Source organism: Bombina bombina, chromosome 10, assembly GCF_027579735.1.
Source record: "Bombina bombina isolate aBomBom1 chromosome 10, aBomBom1.pri, whole genome shotgun sequence".
NCBI lineage: Eukaryota > Metazoa > Chordata > Amphibia > Anura > Bombinatoridae > Bombina > Bombina bombina.
The window spans coordinates 86,204,200-86,222,528 of NC_069508.1; the positions used below are offsets into that span (position 1 = coordinate 86,204,200).

At 37.3% G+C, this 18,329-nt stretch overlaps 2 protein-coding genes across 5 annotated transcripts in view; one reads left to right on the top strand and one right to left on the bottom strand.

Moving 5' to 3' along the window:
- The window catches only part of LOC128640725 (uncharacterized), a 131,577-nt gene extending 115,373 nt beyond the window's left edge, over positions 1–16,204 (top strand). Inside the window, exons 6-7 of the mRNA XM_053693154.1 lie at positions 4,321–4,388; positions 14,995–16,204. Of these exons, the coding sequence (XP_053549129.1) occupies positions 4,321–4,388; positions 14,995–15,149 (223 nt within the window). The 3' untranslated portion in view covers positions 15,150–16,204. The remainder of the gene's footprint in view (positions 1–4,320; positions 4,389–14,994) is intronic.
- The window catches only part of PIGC (phosphatidylinositol glycan anchor biosynthesis class C), a 212,078-nt gene that overhangs the window by 154,117 nt on the left and 39,632 nt on the right, over positions 1–18,329 (bottom strand). For 3 of the 4 annotated variants that reach the window (XM_053693234.1, XM_053693232.1, XM_053693230.1), the window contains exon 2: positions 6,735–6,809. The gene's annotated coding sequence lies outside the window, so the exon portion shown is untranslated. The remainder of the gene's footprint in view (positions 1–6,734; positions 6,810–18,329) is intronic. The other variant, XM_053693231.1, reaches the window with a different exon arrangement.

Sequence of the window (18,329 nt, forward strand, 5' to 3'; positions counted from 1 at the left end):
GAAAGGGGCCTCATAATACTGACAAGACTTGCTAGATAGGGGTCGATTTATGAATGTGCGGCGGACAGGGGCGTACATATGCGCCCCTGTCCGCAGCAGCTCGCCTCCGACGGGCTAAATTCCGCTGGGGGAATTCAGCATTGCACACGAGCGCTATTTTGCGATCACGTGCAATCACGCCCCCTGCCCGCATACAGCCAATCACGCACGCGCAGGGGCTGTCAATCTCCCCGGTCCGTCCTTAGAGGTGGCGAAAGGTTAGAAAAGCAGCGGTCTAATAACCCCTGTGAGAACATGCAGTCGTAGGGGGTTGAAAAGACTTGCAAAGCCTTTGATAAATAGACCCAATAATCTCAAACAAGTGGAGAGCTTTAGATAATCAGAACCAGAGTCTTCCTGTTTTTGATCTCCTATATTCCATCTCACAACACTTTTAAATATGTAAAAAAAAAATGCATATTAATGTTATTTTAAGGCAATTTGCATTCAATACAACTTGTTGAATACAATACAAATGACCAAAACAAAATCTACTTGGCCTATTGTTTCCAAAAAAGGAGTAATATTTGAATTGTGTGATAAAGATGTAAAAATTCAGTGTCTATTTCCAAGTAAAAGCTCTATGTTCTTGGTTAAAAGGGACATAAAAACCCAATTTTTTTTCTTTCAGATAGGGCATACAATTTTAAACAACTTTCCAATTTCTTCTATTACCTAATTGTCTGTTTTCTTTGTAACATAGTAGATGAGGTTGAAAAAAGAACGAAGTCCATTGAGTTCAACCTATACAAATCTAAAATATATACAAAAAGCTCCAGTTATTAAATAATCCCACTAAAAGGTGACCCATTTAATACTAATACTAGCAATCATATCCATGAATTTTGTTTATAGACATAAATGTATCCAAATAATTTTTAAATGTATCTAGGGTATTGGCATTCACTACCTCCTTTGGTAATTAGTTCCACAATTTTATTGCTCTTACAGTGAAAAAACGTTTCCGTTGCAGGAGATTAAATCTCCTTTCCTCCAACCTTAAATTGTGACCTCTTGTCACAAACAATTTTCTTGGAATAAACAGAGCTTCTGCCATCTCTGTATATGGGCCTTGAATATATTTATAAAAAGTAATCATGTCACCATCTTGACCCAGTTTAAATTCTCCAATCCCTTTATTAGCTTTGTGGCCCTTCTCTGAACTTTTTCTAGCTCTGCAATATTTTTTTTTTGCGATTGGTCCCCAGAACTGCACTCCATACTCAAGGTGAGGTCTTACCAGGGCTTTATATAGTGACAGAATGATGCTTTCCTCCCTTGAGTCAATGCCTATTTTAATACATGCTAGTATCTTATTAGCCTTTGAAGCTGCTGCCCTGCATTGTGCACCCATCTTTAGCTTGTTATTTATTACTACCCCCAAATCCCTTTCCTCCTGTGTTTGGCTAAGTCTTGTCGCATTTAAATAATATGTTGCCTGCTTATTTTTACTTCCAAAATGTAGAACCTTGCATTTTCCCGTATTAAATCTCATTTTCCATTTACCTGCCCATACTTCTAATTTTTGCAGGTCCCTTTGTAACGAAAGTTCATCCTGCGCTGACCTAATGACCTTACTTAACTTAGTATCATCTGCAAAAATAGAGATGTCGCTATTTAATCCTTTGTTGGAAAGCAGGACGTAAGGTTATGAATGTGCACATGTTTAGAGCACCAAATGGCAGCAGTTTTGCAAGAATATTATACATTTGCAAGAACACTAGATGGCAGCACGTTTTCCTGCCTAGACATCCCTTGAACAAAGAATAATATGAGAGTGAACCAAATTTGATAAAAGTATATTTTCCAATTTACTTCTATTATCTAAATTGTCTTTGTTTTATTTGTATCCTTTATTAAAAAGCAGGGAAGGTTAGGAATGTGCACGTCTGCAGCACTACATGGCAGCAGTTTTGCAAGAATATTATACATTTGAAAGAGCACTAGATGAAAATAAGATAAGGAATCTCACAAGAAGATAAACAAAAACAGACACCATGCTGGTGAAAATACTGTAAAACAAATAACCATGGCCCTCTACTGAGCATGAGCCGTAAATGGACTACAGCTATAGCAGATGTCTCCTAGCAACACTGCAAAGGAAAAGCTGCTACTTTGCCTTCCTGTTCAGACCACATATTGCAATTATTTTTACAACAATGAAACAATGCAACATTTGCGTTTCTTGATTCAGCTAGAGCATGCAATTTTAAAATTTCCAATTTACTTTTGTTATCTGATTCATCTCATTCTCTTGGTGGTATGTGTTGAAAAGCATATCTAGGTAGCCTAGGTATCTAGGTAGCCTAAGGAACTGTGGATTGGTGGCTACATATATATGCCTTCATTCATTGTATCATTTGATGTGTTCAGCTAGCTCCCTTAATATGGGATACCAAGAGAACGAAGCAAATTAGAAAGTTATTTAAAATTGTGCTCTATCTGAATAGGGAAATAAATTTTGAGTTTCATATCCCTTTAACTAACATTTATACATAACAGAAAAAATGTAGTTTCTTTGTAAGTTAAAAGGACATGAAACCTAAACTTTTTCTTTCATAATTCAGGTTTTAAACAACTTTCCAATTTATTTATATGACCCAATGTGCTTCATTCTCTTGGTCTCCTTTGTTAGAAACATAGAATTTGACGGTAGATAAGAACCAAAAAGGCCCATCAAGTCTACCCATATTACACGTTACTTTTTCCTTAGGATAACCTTATGCATGTCCCAGGCATTTTTAAATTCCTTTACAGTCTTTGTGTTTACAAACTCAAATGGAAGTTTATTCCATGAATCCACCACCCTTTCTGTAAAAAAAATGCTTTCTCAATTTTCTCCTGAATCTGCTACCCTCTAACTTTAGATTGTGACCCCTTGTTTTGGCATTTATTTTTTTGTGAAAAATGCTTTCAGCTTCTACTTTTTTTTACAGAAAGGGTGGTGGATTCATGGAATAAACTTCTATTTGAGTGTTAAGTCCCTTTATATATTTGAAGGTTTCTATCATGTCACCTCTTTCCCTTCTATCCTCTAAGCTATACATATTTAGATCATAGAGTCTTTCTTTGTACGTTTTATATTTTAGACCATGTACCATTTTAGAAGCCCTCCTTTGTACAGCTTCTTGTTGAAGAAATAGCAATGCACATGGGTGAGCCAATAACATCAGTCATAAATGTGCAGCCACTAATCAATAGCTCCTGAGCCTACCTAGGTATGCTTTTCAACAAGGGATGCCAAGAGAACTAAACAAATTACATAATACAAGTAAAATGGAAAGTTGTTTAAAATTGCATGCTCTATCTGAATCATGACAGAATAAAAACTGGATATAAATGCCCCTTAAAATACATTTCAGTCTCAGTTACATTGCTATTAAAATAAAGTGCCTTTAGGGGGAATTCAATCTGTAAATTCCCCCTTAAAGTGAAAGTCAACCATAGCGTTTTTGAAACACTAGGGTTGACTGTTGAAACAAGTAAAGGGCACTTTCATTCATGAAGTATAAGATATGCAGAAAGTGCCTTATTTGTTTCAAACGTTAGCCGTTCTTAGCTGCTACAGCAGCCCACGGCAAAAACATATTTTGCTAAGAGGTGACGTTTTCACCTCTTAGCAAACAGCCGTGCAGTAAATCCGGCTCCCATATGCGCCAAACCGGATTTACTGCATGGCTATTGGCTAAAAAAGTGAAAATGTCACCTCTTAGCAAAAAAATTTTTGGCCCTGGGCTGCCATAGCAGCTAAGAACGGTGATCGGTTGAAACGAATAAAGGCACTTTCTGCATAAAGTATCTTATACTTCATGAATGAAAGTGCACTTTATTTGTTTCAACAGTCAACCCTAGCGTTTCAAAAGCGCTATGGTTGACTTTCACTTTAAAGGCACATTATTTTTATTTTATTTATTACTATCTTGTTTGATTTGACCCAGTAAGATCAACCGATCTTACTGGGTCATTTTTATCTTTTTATGTTTGCTTGGAAAATGTCATGAAGATTGGTACAGAGCTATAGTTTTGGCTAAAAATTTTGTTCACATCTAAATATACAAAAAGTACTGAACAAATGCATTTAAATGTTTAGGGTTTACGGCATTTGCCGGTCTAAGGCCAAATGTTTGTGTGTTTTAAGATATACAAATTTAATGCAATATGCCCAATTAAACATTGCTACACAACAATGCAGATTTAATACGCACTTTATACTTTTTCCATAAAGTTTTTAAGTTAACATTTGATGTGCAACAATTTTTTTTTCCTTCTATTTTTTAACAGTCTTAAACCTCTGAGACCAGTCTATATTCAGGGGCCAACAGTAGCAGAGTGTAAAGGCATGATTCCAGGTGGGTTGGCGTTTTATCCAAAAACAACATGAAAATCTAACTGTGTAGGTGTGCTAAATAACATATCATAATCACAGAACCTTTTTTTCCCAAGTGTTTCAAGATACTATCATATCTAAAATGTTCCCCTATGCTATAAAGTTCCTACATAGCTATATGAGTCACAATATTTCCACAGTAAACTAACAGATGCATTATGTAATAACACATCACACATATACAGCTTCTTGGACATCTCATTCAAAATTCATGACCATTAAAGGGACAGTAAATACCAAAAATGTTATTGTATAAAAATATAGATAATCCCTTTATTTACCACCCCCCAGCTTTGCATAACCAACACGGTTATAGAAATATACTTTTTAACTGTGATTACCTTGTATCTAAGCATCTGCAGATTGCCTCCTTATCTTGAATTTCAGATAACTTCACGGGCGTCAGCACAATGTTATATATATGGCACACATGAACTAACACCCTCTATCTGTGAAAAACTGTGAATTGCATTCAGGTCGGAGGCGGTATTCAAGGGCTTAGAAATTAGCATATGAGCCTACCTAGGTTTAGCTTTCAACTAAGAATACCAAGAGAACAAAGCAAATTTGATGCTCAAATTAAACTTTCATGATTCAGGTAGGGCATGTAATTTTAAACAACTTCCCAATTTACTTTTATCATCAAATTTGCTTTGTTTGACTTTAATGTCCCTATAATATGAAGCCTCCCCCTCTTTGTCGCTATAACAGCTGCCACTTTTCTAGGAAGGTTTTTCCACAAGAGGGAATTTGTGCTCATTCAGCCAAAAGGCAAACATATTACTTTTATGAAACAAAATGAAGCATCTTGTATTTTTAAGCACATTATAGTAAAAATCATGCATATATGAAAGAGCAATATTTACACACTATTTTTTTTTTGTGTAAAAGCGGTTTACACTTAAATTGACAGTCTAGTCAAAATTAAACTTCCATGATTCAGATAGGGCATGCAATTTAAAACAACTTTCCAATTAACTTTTAACATTAAATTTGCTTTGTTCTTTTGGTATTCTTTGTTGAAAGCTAAACTTAGGTAGACTCATATTCCAATTTCTAAGCCCCAGAAGGCTGACTCTTATCTCTGTGCATTTTGACAGTTTTTCAAAGCTAGACAGTGCTAGGTAATGTGTGTCTTATAGGTAACATCATGCTCACTCCTGTGGAGTTATTTATGAGTCAGCACTGATTGGCTAAAATGTAAATCTGTCAAAAGAACTGAGATAAGGGTCCAGTCTGCAGAGGCTTATATACAAGGTAATCACAGGGGTAACAATTGTTTTAATATAACTGTTGGTTATGCAAAACTGGGGAATGAGTAATTAGTACGTACGTAGACTGTTCCTTTAAATTTAAAGTAATATTGCAATATTGGTTTTATACTATCTACTGATTTTCATTGGAAGATAAGGACACCTGGCTCTGCTTTACTGGTGGAGAGGTAAAAGTATGGCAAAAAAATATTGAAATAAAGAAACATAAGTTAGTTTAAACATAACAAATTCAATAAGAAATGTGCTCTTTTAGATTAGACAAAGTCAAAAATATGAAGAAAATGTCACTTTGAACTTTTGTAAATGCCCATTATTGTGTTTTTTTTTTTTAAAGGACATTATACTCATATTCTAAATCTCTTGAAACTGATGTAGTATAACTGTAAAAAGCCGACAGGAAAATATCACCTGAGCATCTCTATGTAAAAAAGTAAGTTCTGTGTAAAAAATTATACTCAGCTGCTGCAGGAAAAAAATAAAAAATGAAGAAATGAACAGCAGCCAATCAGCATCAGCACTGCTGAGGTCATGAACTCTTTTACTGTGATCTCATGAGATTTCATAGTAAACTTCCTTACACTGAATAGGGAAATAAGATGAGTGTGCACGAAAGCTCGCTCCTTCTGCTGTCCCGGAACAGACATACTGATTTGCTGCTTAGAAGTCCTTTACAATGGGATGTGGCTACTGAGGAACTTTTGAGGTAAAATATATCTTTCTTTTTTACATAGAGATGTTCAGGTGATATTATCTAGTCAGCGTTTTACAGCTATACTGCACCACTTTCAAGTGTTTTAACATTTGGGTATTATGGCCCTTTAATTAGAATTTCAGTATGACCAGGTATGGTATACAAAAAGTAAACCATATTAATAATAATAATAAATAAAAAAACAATACTGGGAAAAGGCCAGGAAATATTCAACTTTTAAAATAGGTTATACATTAAATACCACCAAAAACCATAGTGTAAGAGAATATCTATGCTTCTTGCATTTTTATAAAGCTATTCCCCAAACACAGAACAAGCTTACCTAATTGGTCAAAGGCAGCATCGTACCTATGAGCGGCCAGGAACGGACACTTCCGGCTGATTTCTTGCAAGATACCTGAAGCATCAAACAAAACACATCAGAGAATAGGAAAAAGGTTCAAACAAGCCCAAAATTAATCAACAACCCCCTCCCACCAAAAAATTCTAATTATACTAAATTAAAGGACCAGTAAATAAAGTCGATTTGTAATAAACACATGCATGATAAAAATTAGTAGATTTTTTTTTCTGACAAATTTCAAAGTTAACTCTATTTCCACACCTTCTGCATCATGTGACATGTATTAGGCAATCACAAATGTATATATGAATATTTTGTAAATTCTTACACATGCTCAGTAGGAGCTGGTGACTCAAAATGTGTAAATATAAAAAGACTGCACATTTTGTTAATGGAAGTAAATTGGAAAGTTGTTTAAAATTGCATGTTCTATATGAATCATGAAAGTTTAATTTTGACTTCAGTGTCCCTTTAAGTAGTGGCTGGTTGGTTTTTCCTCCATTATTTAGTATTACAAAATTATACAAAAATAAATAAAAAACAAAATTTATGCTTACCTGATAAATTCCTTTCTCCTGTAGTGTGGTCAGTCCACGGGTCATCATTACTTCTGGGATATTAACTCCTCCCCAACAGGAAGTGCAAGAGGATTCACCCAGCAGAGCTGCTACATAGCTCCTCCCCTCTACGTCACACCCAGTCATTCGACCAAGAACCAACGAGAAAGGAGAAGCCAAAGGGTGCAGTGGTGACTGGAGTATAATTTAAAAAATTTTTTAGACCTGCCATAAAAAACAGGGCGGGCCGTGGACTGACCACACTACAGGAGAAAGGAATTTATCAGGTAAGCATAAATTTTGTTTTCTCCTGTTAAGTGTGGTCAGTCCACGGGTCATCATTACTTCTGGGATACCAATACCAAAGCTAAAGTACATGGATGACGGGAGGGACAGGCAGGCTCTTTATACGGAAGGAACCACTGCCTGAAGAACCTTTCTCCCAAAAACAGCCTCAGAAGAAGCAAAAGTGTCAAATTTGTAAAATTTGGAAAAAGTATGAAGAGAAGACCAAGTTGCAGCCTTGCAAATCTGTTCAACAGAAGCCTCATTCTTAAAGGCCCAAGTGGAAGCCACAGCTCTAGTAGAATGTGCTGTAATTCTTTCAGGAGGCTGCTGTCCAGCAGTCTCATAGGCTAACCGTATTATGCTACGAAGCCAAAAAGAGAGAGAGGTAGCCGAAGCTTTTTGACCTCTCCTCTGACCAGAATAAACGACAAACAGGGAAGACGTTTGTCGAAAATCCTTAGTTGCCTGTAGATAAAATTTCAGGGCACGGACTACATCTAGATTGTGTAGCAGACGTTCCTTCTTCGAAGAAGGATTAGGACACAAAGATGGAACAACAATCTCTTGATTGATATTCCTGTTAGTGACCACCTTAGGTAGGAACCCAGGTTTAGTACGCAGAACTACCTTGTCTGAATGAAAAATCAGATAAGGAGAATCACAATGTAAGGCAGATAACTCAGAGACTCTTCGAGCCGAGGAAATCGCCATTAAAAACAGAACTTTCCAAGATAACAGCTTGATATCAATGGAATGAAGGGGTTCAAACGGAACACCCTGTAAAACATTAAGAACTAAGTTCAAACTCCATGGTGGAGCAACAGTTTTAAACACAGGCTTGATCCTAGCTAAAGCCTGACAAAAAGCTTGAACGTCCGGAACTTCTGACAGACGTTTGTGTAAAAGAATGGACAGAGCTGAAATCTGTCCCTTTAAGGAACTAGCGGATAAACCCTTTTCTAAACCTTCTTGTAGAAAAGACAATATCCTAGGAATCCTAACCTTACTCCATGAGTAACTCTTGGATTCGCACCAATATAAGTATTTGCGCCATATCTTATGGTAAATCTTTCTGGTAACAGGCTTCCTAGCCTGTATTAAGGTATCAATAACTGACTCAGAAAAACCACGTTTTGATAAGATCAAGCGTTCAATTTCCAAGCAGTCAGCTTCAGAGAAATTAGATTTTGATGTTTGAAGGGACCCTGGATCAGAAGGTCCTGTTTCAGAGGTAGAGACCAAGGTGGACAGGATGACATGTCCACTAGATCTGCATACCAAGTCCTGCGTGGCCATGCAGGCGCTATTAGAATCACTGATGCTCTCTCCTGTTTGATTCTGGCAATCAATCGAGGAAGCATCGGGAAGGGTGGAAACACATAAGCCATCCCGAAGGTCCAAGGTGCTGTCAAAGCATCTATCAGAACCGCTCCCGGATCCCTGGATCTGGACCCGTAACGAGGAAGCTTGGCGTTCTGTCGAGACGCCATGAGATCTATCTCTGGTTTGCCCCAACGTCGAAGTATTTGGGCAAAGACCTCCGCATGAAGTTCCCACTCCCCCGGATGAAAAGTCTGACGACTTAGGAAATCCGCCTCCCAGTTCTCCACTCCCGGGATGTGGATTGCTGACAGGTGGCAAGAGTGAGACTCTGCCCAGCGAATTATCTTTGATACTTCCATCATTGCTAGGGAGCTTCTTGTCCCTCCCTGATGGTTGATGTAAGCTACAGTCGTGATGTTGTCCGACTGAAACCTGATGAACCCCCGAGTTGTTAACTGGGGCCAAGCCAGAAGGGCATTGAGAACTGCTCTCAATTCCAGAATGTTTATTGGCAGGAGACTCTCCTCCTGATTCCATTGTCCCTGAGCCTTCAGAGAATCCCAGACAGCGCCCCAACCTAGTAGGCTGGCGTCTGTTGTTACAATTGTCCAGTCTGGCCTGCTGAATGGCATCCCCCTGGACAGATGTGGCCGAGAAAGCCACCATAGAAGAGCATTTCTGGTCTCTTGATCCAGATTCAGAGTAGGGGACAAGTCTGAGTAATCCCCATTCCACTGACTTAGCATGCACAATTGCAGCGGTCTGAGATGTAGGCGTGCAAAGGGTACTATGTCCATTGCCGCTACCATTAAGCCGATCACCTCCATGCATTGAGCTACTGACGGGTGTTGAATGGAATGAAGGACACGGCATGCATTTTGAAGCTTTGTTAACCTGTCTTCTGTCAGGTAAATCTTCATTTCTACAGAATCTATAAGAGTCCCCAAGAAGGGAACTCTTGTGAGTGGAAAGAGAGAACTCTTCTTTTTGTTCACCTTCCATCCATGCGACCTTAGAAATGCCAGTACTAACTCTGTATGAGACTTGGCAGTTTGAAAGCTTGAAGCTTGTATCAGAATGTCGTCTAGGTACGGAGCTACCGAAATTCCTCGCGGTCTTGGTACCGCCAGAAGAGCACCCAGAACCTTCGTGAAGATTCTTGGAGCCGTAGCCAATCCGAATGGAAGAGCTACAAACTGGTAATGCCTGTCTAGGAAGGCAAACCTTAGATACCGGTAATGATCTTTGTGAATCGGTATGTGAAGGTAAGCATCCTTTAAATCCACTGTGGTCATGTACTGACCCTTTTGGATCATGGGTAAGATTGTCCGAATAGTTTCCATCTTGAAAGATGGAACTCTTAGGAATTTGTTTAGGATTTTTAAATCCAGAATTGGCCTGAAAGCTCCCTCTTTTTTGGGAACCACAAACAGATTTGAGTAAAACCCTTGTCCTTGTTCCGACCGCGGAACCGGATGGATCACTCCCATTAGTAAAAGATCTTGTACACAGCGTAGAAACGCCTCTTTCTTTATTTGGTTTGTTGACAACCTTGACAGATGAAATCTCCCTTTTGAGGGAGAGGATTTGAAGTCCAGAAGGTATCCCTGAGATATGATCTCTAACGCCCAGGGATCCTGGACATCTCTTGCCCAAGCCTGGGCGAAGAGAGAAAGTCTGCCCCCCACTAGATCCGTTCCCGGATCGGGGGCCCTCAATTCATGCTGTCTTAGGGGCAGCAGCAGGTTTCCTGGCCTGCTTGCCCTTGTTCCAGGACTGGTTAGGTCTCCAGCCTTGTCTGTAGCGAGCAACAGCTCCTTCCTGTTTTGGTGCAGAGGAAGTTGATGCTGCTCCTGCTTTGAAATTACGAAAGGAACGAAAATTAGACTGTCTAGCCTTAGGTTTGGCTCTGTCTTGAGGCAGGGCATGGCCTTTACCTCCTGTAATGTCAGCGATAATTTCTTTCAACCCGGGCCCGAATAAGGTCTGATCTTGGAAAGGTATATTAAGCAATTTAGATTTAGAAGTAACGTCAGCTGACCAGGATTTTAGCCACAGTGCTCTGCGCGCCTGAATGGCGAATCCGGAATTCTTAGCCGTAAGTTTAGTTAAATGTACTACGGCATCCGAAATAAATGAGTTAGCTAACTTAAGGGCTTTAAGCTTGTGTGTAATCTCATCTAAAGGAGCTGATTCAAGTGTCTCTTCCAGAGACTCAAACCAAAATGCTGCTGCAGCCGTGACAGGCGCAATGCATGCAAGAGGTTGCAATATAAAACCTTGTTGAACAAACATTTTCTTAAGGTAACCCTCTAACTTTTTATCCATTGGATCTGAAAAGGCACAGCTATCCTCCACCGGGATAGTGGTACGCTTAGCTAAAGTAGAAACTGCTCCCTCCACCTTAGGGACCGTTTGCCATAAGTCCCGTGTGGTGGCGTCTATTGGAAACATCTTTCTAAATATAGGAGGGGGTGAGAACGGCACACCGGGTCTATCCCACTCCTTAGTAACAATTTCAGTAAGTCTCTTAGGTATAGGAAAAACGTCAGTATTCGACGGTACCGCAAAATATTTATCCAACCTACACATTTTCTCTGGTATTGCAACTGTGTTACAATCATTCAGAGCCGCTAACACCTCCCCTAGTAATACAAGGAGGTTTTCCAGCTTAAATTTAAAATTTGAAATGTCTGAATCCAGTTTGTTTGGATCAGAACCGTCACCCGCAGAATTAAGCTCTCCGTCCTCATGTTCTGCAAATTGTGACGCAGTGTCTGACATGGCCCTAATATTATCAGCGCACTCTGTTCTCACGCCAGAGTGATCACGCTTACCTCTTAGTTCTGGTAATTTAGCCAAAACTTCAGTCATAACAGTAGCCATATCCTGTAATGTGATTTGTAATGGCCGCCCAGATGTACTCGGCGCTACAATATCACGCACCTCCCGAGCGGGAGATGCAGGTACTGACACGTGAGGCGAGTTAGTCGGCATAACTCTCCCCTCGTTGTTTGGTGAAATATGTTCAATTTGTACAGATTGACTTTTATTTAAAGTAGCATCAATGCAGTTAGTACATAAATTTCTATTGGGCTCCACTTTGGCTTTAGCACATATAGCACAGATATCTTCCTCTGAATCAGACATGTTTAACACACTAGCAAATAAACTAGCAACTTGGAAATACTTTTCAAGTAATTTACTATAATATGAAAACGTACTGTGCCTATAAGAAGCACATAAAAAGTTATGACAGTTGAAAATTAATAAACTGAGAAGTTATAGCATCAAATCTTTGTAAAAACACAATTTTAGCAAAGGATTGCTCCCATTAGCAAAGGATAACAAACCCTGATAGCAGAAAAAAAATACAGAAATAAACGTTTTTTATCACAGTCAACTACAATCTCACAGCTCTGCTGTGAGTGATTACCTCCCTCAAAATAAGTTTTGAAGACCCCTGAGTTCTGTAGAGATGAACCGGATCATGCAGGGAAGACAAACTTCTGACTGAATTTTTTGATGCGTAGCAAAAGCGCCAAAAAAGGCCCCTCCCCCTCACACACAACAGTGCCCGCCCCCAGCCACACCTAGAATTTAATTCGGAGTGGCTGGATCATTTTATTTGCAAAGACAGGGAAAAGTATGAATGGGGGTTACAACCAGTTAATAGATTCAGATTTCAGGTCCAGGACTGGGATTACATACAGAAAGAGAAGATGAAACACAGCTTATAGGCTTGTTCTATGGTCTGGTTACCACCTAGGAGTAGCTGCATTTAGCCTAATTGTGTTTTCACAGAGAAGAACTTTCCTGAAGTATATCAGTCTGATCCTGCCTAACAAGGTCAGTCAAGCCCTGAAATACCAGGCAGTTCTCCTCTGAACAAGGGAAATGGCAACCCCAGACAACTGTTTGCTTGGGGCCCCGCCAGTGAGGTGCAGCCATATCCCTCTAAGTACATTAGGCAAGGGGTCCACCTCTGGTTCCCCCCCCCCCCCCATCACCCTTAGGGAGACTTTCCCCTACAGGAAAATAAGTAATCTGCCAGAAATAAGCAACAGCTCAGTGGCTTGTTCTATGGTCTGGACGGGGATTAAACAGTCTATTTCATTGTTGTAATACAAAAAGCACTAAGCAGTGGCCTATATTTAATATAATTTATTGCAATATGTATTATTCATCTATTTAAATGGATTTTACCTTTTATTTATTCTTTTAATCTTCATTTGTGCAGTGTCCATTACCTCCTGGCACAGCCCTACAAGGAGGCTGTGGTCTCTAAAAGAAGCCTATCTAGCATGATGTCTTTAGACTTCAAGATATAGTTTATTAAGTCAATAGACTAGATAAACAGGTAGTCCGATTTGCTCATGCTCAGAACTGGCAGAATGAAACTTAAAGGGACATTAAACACTAAATACATGCTAGATAGAATGATACATTCAAAGAAAATATTAGTCCATGACTAACATGTAGCTGTATTTTTTAAAGTTTCATTAGTTGTTTAAAAAGTGACAAAATAAGTGTAAAGTTTTAGTGTCTATAAAACACTGGGAGCTGCCATGTTGTAACTTGTGTTACCTTCTCTGCTGTGGCCAATTAGAGACAGTTATAAATAGGCCACTAGAGTGTGCAGCCAATAATTGTGCTGGATTTAACAGAGTTCTGCACTTCCATTTCTAACAGGAACTGAAAAGCTCACAATTTCAGAATGGAATTACAGGCAAAGAGAACAAAATAAATAATGAAAGTATATTGCAGAGCTGTTTATATATACAATTTATCATTTTATATTACCATCTCAAGTGTTTAATGTCCCTTTAAGTTTAAAAAAATTCCACTTATCACACTGAGGACAGGGGCTACAGTGATAAATTGTAAGTGCTAATTTTGCAAGAAAACAAGTAAGCTTTTTTGCTTTTTTTTTTTTTAACACAATCTGTCTTTTTATGTTTACTTTGCTTTGACATATTTGTTTGTTCCAAATGAGCACTGTTTAAAGGGACATAAAACCCCTTTTTTCATGATTCAGGAAGAGCATATAATTTTAAACAACTTTCCAATTTACTTCTATTATCACATGTTCTTTGTTTTCTTGTCATCCTTTGTTGAAAAGCAGGGGTGTGAGCTCATGAGTGTGCACGTGTGGGCAGAACTATATGGCAACAGTTTTGCAACAATCTTATACATTAGCAAGAGAACTAGATATCAGCACTATTTCCTGTCATGTAGTGCTTCAGGCATGTGTATGCTACTTATGTATCTCTTCAACAAAGATCAACAAGAGAACAAAGCAAATTTGATAATAGAAGTAAATTGGAAACTTTTAAAAAATTGTATTCTCTACCTGAATAATCATGAAAGAATTTGAAATGCATGTCCCTTTAAGCCTCTTTTACATTAATGGGACAGTCTAGTATAAATTAAACTTTCATTATTCAGATAGGACTTGTAATTTTAATCAACTTTCCAATTTACTTTTATCATCAAATTTGCTTTTTTCTCTTAGTATTCTTAGTTTAAACTAAACATAGGTAGGCTCATATGCTAATTTCTAAGCCTTTGAGGGCTGCCTCTTATCACATGTTTTTTAAATCTCTTTTCAACACAGAAAGTACATGTGGGCCTTTTAAAACAATAACAATTCTATGGTAGACTGTCCCTTTAAACCCTTTAGAAAAGTGGGAGTTTTGTGTTCCATTAATTAATTAGCTGTCTCTGGTGTAAAATTGGTGTGAATGTTATCCCTTTGTTGCATCCAAGAGGGGTCATCAGCCAGTGGGATTTTATCCAACTAACCAGTATTGCATATATACAATAACAATAAACACATATAATTAAGCAGTATTAAGAAATAAATTATCTTGACAGTGAACAAAATTAATTTTGTTGTACAATAATAATGCTGTGATTTAATTGGCAAGGCATTTAAATGTTTGCATTACTAAATAGATGCCAGTTATGTATATTGTATTATATATATATATATATATATATATATATATATATATATATATATATATATATATATATATTTATTTACATATACCAATTATTTCTTACAGAAAGGATCCAGACTAGTTCAGGATTAGAGAGCTTGAGCATGCTACAGAAACAGTTATTTGGGAATACATCTTTTCACATGCTAAGCATGGGGACATCAAAAAGAATACTCCATACATCCCTCAACTCACTGGATAATCAAGGAAAAAACCTCTGATATAAACATGTGATATTTTAGAACTCTCTTCAAATATGCATACAGGGAAAGTAATAATTTCCAACCTGAAACTCAAACGTAAAAGACTTCATGTTTGTGGGGAGCAACTATTTATTAAAAGGGATGTTAAACACTAAATAAATCATTGCTTGAGTGATGGATTCAGAGCAAAGATTAGCTTGAGAATAATCTGTACATGTTTTTTTTTAATCATATTAATTATTTAACAATTGAAAAAATTATGGTAAAGATAATGTCCATAAATCAGTCTGCGCCGCCATATTGTAACTTAGGTTCCCTTTTCTGCTGAGGCCAATTAGGAATGGTTATAAATTGCTTACTTGAGAGTGCAACCAATGACTGTGTGGTTTAAAGCTGTGTCTGCACTTTCATGTTTAACAGGAATTGTAAAGCCCACAATATTCAGAGTTAAATTACATAAAAGGAGAACAAAATAAAATAATGAAACTATATTACAAACTTGTTTTACTACATGTAATTAAACAATTTATATTAATATATTCAGATGTTTAATGTCCCTTTAAAATTTCGTGCTCTATCTGAATCATGAAGGAAACATTCTGGTTAGTGTCTATTTAATCCTATACTGTTGCTTACCATGTACGCTATAAAAATAATTCAAACAGACACATTTGGGGGCATTTTCTCATATTTGAGTATTTCTGCAAAGTAATTTTCTAATGGTCTGCTGAAAAAAAAAGACAATGTATAATGTGTATTGATACCTCACAGAATAAGTACCAAAAAGATATTAGACTATAATTAGATTCAGGACGGGCATATGAAATGTATCACCAGCAAAGGAATTAATCCAATTATGTGCATATTTGTTCTACCTTTCTATCTGTTTATCTATTAATAAATACATGTTTGTCTTATATACCTTTTGCTAACTGCATTGAAATACATTTATCAATGTTTTTAACAAACTACACATAAATAGGATAAAATAGTTATGTGTTAACTTACTAAAACAAAAATTGCTATATCTTATAATAAAGCACTCTGAATTAGAAGTGTAATGTCCCTTTAAACTGCTTGTCGTGGTGAGTTTTATACTTGATAATTATGTGTGTACTGAGCCTTTCATAAATCTTGCCCTGGCAAAGTCTCCGGGTCTGGATAAGTAGCCGGACATAATTCCACATGTGCCAATGCTGTGATCAAAGTTTAGTGATACAAAGTGACATCAGCAGTTCTGACTGTATGAGAAGCAAGCAGTAGCCAGGGATTTGGATTACGTTTCCTCTAGCTTGAGATAAAATTTCATGATTCAACAGATAGCAACGTGGCACTACAACCTGGATGATAAATATACCATCTACAACTTACAGGATAACATTATCACTTAGAAAGCATTCAGAAAGACAAATTGTATTGGAGATTCCATTCCAAATGCTACTAGTAATTTTATCCACTGTTTTATCCACTGCAATTTTATTCAACTTTGACCTAAAATTTAAAAATTCCGAAATACCGGCTGGGTGGCAACTGTATTTGAATGACAACAGCCAGATGTCAGCATGATAAATTGTGACTTTATAAATGCTGTAACTTAAATTGTCAACAGCTTGTTGTGCACACATAAGGACTGAAAGAGTTAAATGAATATAAGTCCTCACTAACTGCCAAATGATTAAAAACTTGCCGCTATGTAAAGAAATCACATCTAGAAAAATGCATAGTAAGTTAATGATATCGATTTTTCAGGGCAGATACCGATTATTGACCGCCTTTCAGGCTGATAACCGATAACAGGGGCCGATATTCTGTACATTTAAAGTTTTGAAAAATCAACACAAATCTGGTATAAACGTAACATGCTTATTAAAGTTTTAAACTTTAAAATGTAAAAGTGCTTGAAAATGGACTGATTAAATTGCTTCCCAAAACATAGAAAAATAGCATAAATCACTTTTAAACTGCACACTGATATAAAATTAAATTTAAGTCACTACTGCAAAGCTAGATACTACACAATTTCTTCACACTCCCATTTTAGTGCAGAAAGCATAACATTTCAGCATTTCCTGTTAAACGGCTTCTGTATTTTTCATATATTGCTGCCACTTATCTAAAAACACGCTCACTTGGTACACTTTACAGATAAGGGTTAAAAGTGAAGTAAAAAAAAATAATAATAAAAAAAAAAAAAAATATATATATATATATATATACACACACACACACACACACACATCTACAAAAATATCAACAAGTAAACCTTATCCAGCAACCCCATATAATATAATAAAATATAAATATAGGAACCGTCACCCCCCAAAAAATAGACACTACTAAGGATGTCTGGTAATGTTATTTATTCTAAATCATGTGCAAAAAAAGTGTACAGAAAGAAAAAAAACACACATTAATTGGTCCAAAAATAAGCATATGCAATTCATTCATTACCCAGAGAACAGGGGTACCCAGAGCACTAGATATAATATATTAAGCCGGCAAGTAGACAAATAAGTATCTACATATGAAAAGTTACTAGAGCAAACTTCCACATGAACCGTCCTTGTAATTGGACTGCCACTTGCAAATATACAGCAACTGGATATTCCCAAAATAACTCCTTCACTCCCTATGTGGCTCCTTCACTCCCTATGTGGTCCCAGCGGACTAGCAAACAACCATTATTGGGGGTATACATGATAGTTCACATTTCATCCAAGACTTTGTCCCATACCCTCGTCAAATATAGCAGCTTTAGTGAAATGTTTTGCAAATGTGTAAAATGTATCAGAATGCAACAAATAATGTTCTAATTGTGACAGCAATTAGCAAGCAGATTGATTTTATGTATTGCTGACCCCAATGAGCAAATCAAAAGTAATTTAGCTCTGTGTACTTCATGGAAACTATGTAGCTTTAAGTGCCACTTAAGGATCACATTTCCCATTTCACAAATCATATGTTTGTTTATGCAAGTCCATCTACAGCCCTGCCATTGGTGGTATGGTAGTTAGTAACTGAGCTCCCAGGAACACCTGGGCTTGGACTCTTATCAGTGCTATTTATTATTAGATGCTATGTCCAGCTTATATGAGCAATAGATGATTTGTGTGATGATGTGTGTCACTTAAAACTACATAGTTTCCCTGAAGTACACAGAGCTAAATTTCTTTTGATTTGCTCCACCACATCGGTAAT